This window comes from Triticum dicoccoides, chromosome 6B, assembly GCF_002162155.2.
Source record: "Triticum dicoccoides isolate Atlit2015 ecotype Zavitan chromosome 6B, WEW_v2.0, whole genome shotgun sequence".
NCBI classification, from domain to species: Eukaryota; Viridiplantae; Streptophyta; class Magnoliopsida; order Poales; family Poaceae; genus Triticum; species Triticum dicoccoides.
The window spans coordinates 132,380,272-132,388,578 of NC_041391.1; the positions used below are offsets into that span (position 1 = coordinate 132,380,272).

At 40.2% G+C, this 8,307-nt stretch overlaps 1 protein-coding gene and 1 long non-coding RNA gene across 3 annotated transcripts; both read right to left on the minus strand.

The window, feature by feature from the left end:
- Positions 1 to 649: 649 nt before the first annotated feature.
- Positions 650 to 3,628, minus strand: LOC119322137. 2 transcript variants are annotated; one of them, XR_005155427.1, is made up of 5 exons: positions 3,393 to 3,628; positions 2,652 to 2,743; positions 2,091 to 2,342; positions 1,442 to 1,649; positions 650 to 1,079 (listed from the first exon to the last, which is right to left on the minus strand). It is a non-coding gene; the product is annotated as an uncharacterized LOC119322137 (long non-coding RNA). The 2 variants fall into 2 exon arrangements; XR_005155426.1 differs by lacking the exon at positions 3,393 to 3,628 and having other exon boundaries at positions 2,652 to 3,107.
- Positions 3,629 to 4,753: 1,125 nt separating this feature from the next.
- Positions 4,754 to 6,244, minus strand: LOC119326428. Its single transcript, XM_037600077.1, has 2 exons — positions 5,892 to 6,244; positions 4,754 to 5,122 (listed from the first exon to the last, which is right to left on the minus strand). The coding sequence occupies exons 1-2, from the start codon at positions 6,152 to 6,154 to the stop codon at positions 5,053 to 5,055; spliced, it is 333 nt and encodes a 110-aa protein (XP_037455974.1). The 5' UTR covers positions 6,155 to 6,244; the 3' UTR covers positions 4,754 to 5,052.
- Between the last annotated feature and the right edge of the window lie 2,063 nt (positions 6,245 to 8,307).

The window sequence follows — 8,307 nt, forward strand, 5'->3', positions numbered from 1 at the left end:
TGTAGCTTTGTTACGATTTGATCTTGTTATAGGTAAGAACATGCTCTGAACGACCATCCCGGTTACAGCCAAAAAAAGAAAAAAGAAATCGCTGGATGCACCGTTTCACTTTATTGGAACGAAACCACACCACAGGCACTCGAGCAATCAAGGTAATATAGGGCCGCTCGATAATTGATGGCTGCCATCACAGGTCACAGCAGGACACTCAATAATCGATGGCTTCGGCTGCATCTACACGTGGGAAGAATCAGGGGCTCTCTTATCTAACTAGATCGGAATCGCGTCTTGGCGCAAGGGTGCCGGTCCAACGTTTTTAAGAAGCAGGTGATGCTAAATCAATAGTAATTCAGATTTAGCATATGCATTCACATAAGATAAGTCAGTAGTAATCCACGTTTAGCATATGCATGATAACGATGCAGTGAAGAAAAAACATTCAACTGTTATAGGAGCGAGACATAGTGGTGCTCAATATCGGCATGAGTCTATAAGGCAAAATCAATTTCAGTGCGTTCATAAGACCACTCGACAGAAAGTTCGAAACCAATAGCGCACCCACTCAACAGGAAGTGCGGCTTGCCGCACCCAACTTGACCCTGTCATATCCAGTCCACCAAAACAATAATACAGATGGGTAAAACACTATTAATAAGGACTATAACCACAATGAGTCTGCTATTGCATGTATATACTTACACCACAACGAGCTTTACATTGCAATATATACACTTACACATTGGCTGATAACACGTTTTAGGGTGGACAGGTAAGGCGAGACTCGATACAACTTACCAACCACTATCATTATCACTTATAGTCTCAAAAGTGGTATGTTGAGCAATAAAAATGAACAACTCCTATTACAAAAAGACAATAACTCTTTAGTAGGGTAAAGGGCAAGCTTTGCTAAAGTCACTTCGTATGGGTCAATCGCAAGGATCCGATGCTCATAGCAAATAAAACAGCATGTGACAATGATATTGTGGAGTTGTTTCATGGTGAGCAAGTCCTTGATGCTTCTTCCTATAGTTTGTCAAGTATTTCAGGATGCTGCAGTTCCAATTCCTTATTTCAAACTACAAAACAGAACCACAATGAAAAAATGATTAGCAAATTGGTTCAAGAATATCGAACAAAAATACCCACTTTCACTTTAGCTTAACTTTGATATCTTGTTTTTTTTGTTTACCTATGATTTCTTTTGCAAGTCAGTCATATAAGAACAAAGATAAATCACAGATGACATATACGACAAAATATTATAGAAATGTACAAATAGTAACTGATTGAAAGAGAAAGCTACTTAAAACGCTTAATTAGACTGAGCACATACATAACTGGAAGGGAAATGAATTTGCCTTAGACAATGAAATTTCATTATAAGATGAAACAACACAAAATAACTATCTGGCTAACGATAATTGTTTCACTCATTTACCTGTTGAAATATCCCTAGTTGGATTGTCTTGGATCTTCCTGGGTTCTGCCATTGCGGAAAAGTGCAACATGGACAGCCAGAAAACCACAGTTGCACCCACACGTTGGTTGTAGTTCCTACAACGCGCGTCCTTTGCATCAGACAAACAAATCTTGCTAAGAATCGCACTGAACATAGCCCTTGGTCTGACCGTGATAGCAGTCATCTCCTTCAAAAGGAAAATGAAGTTAAGAAAATGCAAAGGCACACCAACATGCTTGTAGTTGTAGGAGTAATTCAGAGAGGAAGCAGTGCATGTTTTAATCAAATCGCAATGGCAGTGGTAAAATTGTATTGCTTACACAAACCAGTTCTAAGATGGGCAAAGATATATATGTATTTCCTCCATTCACAAATAGATATTTCAGTATGGGCTATGTATGGACTGAAATGAGTGAACAAACCAGAATACATAGTCCATGTTGGTTTGTTATCCATTCGTAGTCCAACAACTTACATTAGCTCTGTCAGACAACCCATCTTCCATCAAATAATACAAAGAATATTCTAAAACACCGATTTCTAGCTAGCACCAATCACTGGTTCTAATAGAATAGAGGGAGGGGCAGAAATTTGTGCATGATTTTAAAAGGCACAAAAGAAACCGCACCATGTGGTGGATGATTCGGTGGGGAACTTGAACCGGAAGAATCCAAGGAAGCTAGCATCACGGGTTTGATCGGTGGCTGGTGAAGGAGGGGGTTGATGCAGTGCGAGGCAGAAATGGCGGTGGCGTAAGAGGCCATGGACGACATATTCGACGTTGCGGCCTGGTCTAAGGCGTCACGGCCAAGCCCATGACATACAAAACCTTCTACTTGGTCATCAAAAACCAATACTACTGCTTTGAGACATCAGCGCCCTACAAAATATACAGAGGGGGTAAAATGAATGGGATATGTGCTGCAAAATAATAACTGAATGATTATCGGTGCAAGAAAAAAATCAATTTCCTTTGGATGTTCACTTTATTCATATGACAAGTATGGGTTTAATCAGCAGTACGCAGAAACTTGTGTGAATTAAAATACCAACTTCACTATGGGAAGTATAGTTTCTCCGTATGTCATTGTGTCAAGATAAAGCATGTTATTTCACACTCACTTAGAATCATAAGTTCCAGTGAACTTTCCATGCAGCAATAGAAAATAAGAAGTCCTTTCATCTTTACCTTTGACCGAACATGCAAGTGGTTGAACCCAGCCCTTGCATGATGTGAAACTGTCGATTGTAGAACTAAAGCGCTATTAAAAGTAATTACATCTGGAAACAAGAAGTAGAATTGGCAAGATACTAAGAAGCACAACACAAACTGATCAGCGGTATAATCGTTACAAAGTGAGAAGCAAAAATGACATTATTGGAACAAAAAGAGACGCAATAATCTTAATGAAATAACCACATAGTAAACCGAATACAATGTTCTACAGGCTTCAGCCATCTTGTATTTCGTTTGTTCCACGAAAGAATCAAATCATTAAATTGTTAAAAGTCAAATGAAAGTAAAGCACCAAGTCAGCTAGGAACATATGTGTTTTAGAAGTATATATGAGAGAAAATGTCATCCTTGGTATGGAACCATTAACCATTCATGCAACGAATACATTAATTGCAAAATCAAACATTTGCCTTTCTAACATGGTGACCAGATTACTTGTACTACAATCAAAAGTATGATATACTGCGATAGATATGCATACACCTCAATGTCTTATCACACAATTATACATAAAATTAACCAGCGAAATGAGGCTAGGACCTAGCGGCTGTAGCAAGGGATTCAATCGAACAGACGTTGGGGCTAAACACTGGTCATTGGGGTTGGTGAATGGAATAGGCAGGTGATTCCATCCATTAACAAAGCTACTCCAACCTTCTTAATCACGACAACATATAAAGGCAGGAGTCTCACCTTGTTGTTGTAGGTTGGCGATGAGGCAGTAGCTGCAAGATCAGAGAGGCCGTTAGTTGGGGAGAGGAGGCCGAAGCGAGCTCGTTCCGGTCGGTGGCAACGGGACTTATCTGGAAGGCAGCTCCTGGGTGCCTTGCACGGTGTATCAAAGGCTGCTCACCTCGGGCCATCCAGGCCATCCTAGGAAGAGCGAAACTGCACTGGCATTAGTATTCGTACCTTTGCTTGTTCAGAACTTTGGATCAAAATATAATTGCACCTGTCACAACAATATAACATGAATACACATGTGCATTTATGTGTCTCATATATTTGTTTAGAGCAGAACTTGCCACAGACACGCGCGCGCATGCACACACACACACACACACACACATTGGAAACAATGGTATTTAATTTGGTGGCACTGAAAATAAGGAAAATAGCACTACTAACAGAGGCTATAAAATCATTCCAATGAAAATCAAAAAGCTGGGACAGTCATCAAATTATCATGGCATTGGCATCTCACAAAGACATGTCATCTCAGCTTTCAATCCATAAGAAAATCGAGATTGAGAGATAGACGGACATGTACGTCATCGGCAGTCACTTCAAGGAGTTCTACATGGAAGTTGTCTGTCTCTTCGGTGTGGCGGAGGTTGTGCCTCTCTTGCTGAGCACCAATTGGCATAATAAGGTTCATGATGTTTGAACAAGTAATACAGGTAGATTTTGCATAATATGGCAGCGCACCATATCTCACAATTAGAATACATTATAATATTGAAAACAGAAAATGAAGTGACCAATTAGACTACTCCAATTTAGGTGACCACATTCTATAGTTTAAATTCAAAAGTTAGGTTTCTCCCTAAAGCATACACTCAAATAGGGGGCATTTAAAAAGAATCTGGATGAAACGTATACAAAACTGCATAGTTTTTTTTTCTGAAACACATAAAGGTTATGTAGAATATCAAGCGATCTAACCTTGATTTATTTTACTGCAAATAACTGAAAAAAACAACCATTATACTATGCAACATAAACGACATTTCTTCAGACACCTAAAAATCTGAATCCACGACAACAATCACATTAGAAGCAATAACATTTAACCTCTATTCGGGTGTGAAGTTCAATAGATAGATAGAAGCACCTTCAATGATAGAAAACAATCAGACACTAACAAAATGGATTCAATTGCATATGTAAGGTGATCAGGTGTAGCCTAAAACAGTACTCTTGAGATGTCAGCAGGTGACATTTTTCTATGGAAATAAAAATAATCAAATAAGCTAACGATGAATTACACAAAATAGGAATGGATCTTAAAAATAGAACTAAAAAGGACGACTGATTTAAAGAAGAGAATGAAGGCGACTTCAGTCCCTGTAATGCCCATCGCAATTCCAATATCAGCTAATTTCAGTGCTGGTGCATCATTCACTCCATCACCAGTCATTGCAACAACTTCACCATCTTCTTTGAGCAGCCTAACAACTTCCTGCTTATGTTTTGGCTCTGCCCTTGAGAAGAGAAGGCCACATGTTTGCCTCAACAACTTCTTATCAGAAGAGCCATAAATTCCTTCCCTGCAAAGCCCTTTGAGCTAATGTTTTCACTGGGACCAAAAACCCCAATCTCACGGCATATCGCCTCTGCTGTTTCTTTGTTATCACCATAACACGTATACCAGCAGCCCTGCAATCTTCAATTGCTTTGTGGACTTCTTCTCGTGGAGGATTCTGTGGTAGTATAGTAATAATTATGTTAAAGATACATGCAGTTTTCAATGTGAATAAATATCCAGTAATTGTACCCACTGCCTTTTCACATTATTGGATATGTCACAACATTGTATAGTGAAAGGCTATGAATATCCAGTAATTGTACCCACTGCCTTTTCACATTACTGGATATGTCACAACATTGTACAGTGAAAGGCTGTGAAAATACTCATGCCGTTGTCCTTTGCATGGATGTGCTTACACAAGATAAAATTGTACCCACTGCCTTTTCACATTACTGGATATCCAAAGGCTGTGAATAAAGGACATATCCAGTATTTTTATTCACAGCCTTTGTTCTCACAAGAATTTAAACTTTGCATGAGTATTCAATGAAAGCACTATACAATGTATTTTTATTGACATTACTGGATATGTCACTTTGCATGGATGTGCTTACACAAGATAATGTGAAACGAAGGCATGTGAGAAAACCAAAGTCAGGACTCTAGATATGACTGGATCCTGAGCAGCATAAACACACCACATAGCATACATAATCAGTCTATGAATTTCCCATGCACAAAATTACCCAAGCAGAGCACACAGCAGCTATAGGGCATAGACACACAGCAGAGAAACATCAGTATACCACAACATAAAATTGCTCTAAAACTGAACCCCCACTTCCCCTAAACCATAATACAAAATCTTAATGGCTTCAGTGGCCTCCCATACCACTCTGACAAAGCAGGAAACACAACCAGGATGGGAGTAGACAGCGCACCTGAGTGACATCCATCGCTTCGACATCATCCACGTACTCCTCTGAGATCTGGACAGTGCCGGGTGCCGCGACCTTAGGAGAGGAGGCCGTTGGAAGGGGTCGGCGTACTTGGTCGGCGCATCGAGCAGCTCCAGAACCAGCATGGCGAGGGAGTAGGGGAGGAGGAGGCCGACCGCCCACGCCGCGTCCCATACGCCACCGCATTTGCCTCGCCTCGCCATTCCTCCTTCCCTCCCGTGGGAGCCGGAGCCGGGGCCAGGCATTAGGGTTTGGGAGGCGCCAGATGAGGGGTGGAAGGAGGAGGCCGTGAGGGGACGAAGCCGGGCGACGGCGGGGCAGGGAGGGGAGAGGAGGCGGCGGCTAGGCGGGAGGAGCGGGGCACAGGGGAGGAGAGGAGGCGGCGGCGAGGCTGGAGGAGCGGGGCGCGGGGGAGGAGAGGAGGCGGCGACGAGTGCGGGGGGAGGAGACGGCTAGGTCACCCACGGCAGCGCCCCCTTTTTATACCCATGTACGCAAAATGACCAAAATACCCTCTACGGGGGGCAAGATTTACGTGCGGTGGCACGGGATCTTTACAGTGGGGTAAAACTGTTCATTGCAACAGTGTCAACTCTCAATCCGACGGCGCAGGTCATCTGGGAGCTTGATCCGACGGCCCAGATTCCATCAAACGCGCAGATCCAACGGCCAGGAACGCAAAGCGGCTGAGGAGGCTGGAGGTTCACTGGCATTCTTATTACTCGATCAAGCCGACTAAGATTGATTAATGGCCTCTCGACAGGCAGAATCCGAGCGGCAAAAAGATGCCCTGCCTCGCTGTCACTCGCGCGGTGGGTTCGACGAAGCTGCATCAGACCCAGAGAGCCAATAAACAAATGAGCATTGCCTCTGGTCGGTGATAGTAGTACTTTTTTATTTACTTCGTTATGTTACAGTTTTGATCTAAGTTACCTGCAAAAAATAATTTTGATCTTAATTTTTAACTAAGTTTATTAATAATAATGTAAACTTTCACAATAAAAAGTATATATGATATGAAAGCATATTGAATGATGATTTTAATGGTATTGATTTGGTATCGTGGATTTTTCTGTATTATAAACTTGATCACCCCATAAAAAAGTATTATAAACTTGATCAAATTTTAGAAAGTTTGGCTCGAGATAAAGCTATTATGCAAAGTAAATAAAATGAAGAGAGTGTTGTAAGTGCCATCAAAAGCACATCACTGAATTTATATACAGATAGTTCTAACACATACTATCTTCGTTTGGGTTTACTATCCTCCTTCATATTTTCTATCAAATTTTGATCATATATCTAACTGGCAAAACATAAGTGATATGTTACAAAAATTATATCACTAGATTTGTATTTGAAAGTAGTTTCGGATGGAACTATTTGTGCTACACATTAGGTATATTTTGCTAGTCAAACATATGATCAAAATTCGACACAAAATACTATGGAGACATAATAAACATTGACGAATGTAGTACTCCCTCCATTCGTAAATATAAGTCCTTTGAGAGATTTCAGTATGAACTACATACAAATGTATATAGATATATTTTAGAGCGTAGATTCATTATGCTCCGTATAGTCCATATTGAAATCTCTAAAAAGACTTGTATTTAGGAACAGAGGCGTACTTTTTATCACACATAATACCCATTCCTTCCATCCAAATATATAGCGCCCAATATGTTTTTAGAGGTTGCCCTTGACCTTTGATAAAATTAATGACATTGAGATGTATGATATATAAGTTATATCATTATAACCTCCTTTCAAATATGAATTGACAAGATACTTTATGTAATTGCATGTCATATATTATTACTCTATCAGGTGGTTAAAGGTAACCTTAAAAAATGTATGGGGCCCCCTATATTTGTATAGAGGGAGTACTTGATTAGTTAAATTGCTATTAAATTGATTAACCCTACAATAAATTGCTATTAACAATTAACTACACATGACATTTTTACTACAGACTTGCCATGACTGGTGGTTAATGCTTCTTCTGCCATAAGAAATAGTACTTCCTTCGTCCGGAAAAACTTGTTGAGAAAATGATAAAAATAGATATATTTAGAATTAAAATATGTCTAGATAAGTCCATTTTTCTGACAAGTATTTCGACATGTTATTTTTCTGACACACTGCCTGCTAGGCTGCTAGCATCAGAACGAAAAGGACTCACTTCCTCAGGTGATTATATATTTTTGAAAATATTTTAATACTACAAAAGAACAGACCATGGGACCTACAATAATGGTGAAATAGATTTAAAAGTGCTATCCAGCTAGTCTGTCAGTACATGTTTGTCATGACTATTAAATCTTACTGAAACACTGGTGGAAAAAGGGCCTTTGGTCGCGGTTCGCAACTGCCATTAGTCGCGGTTGCGCAA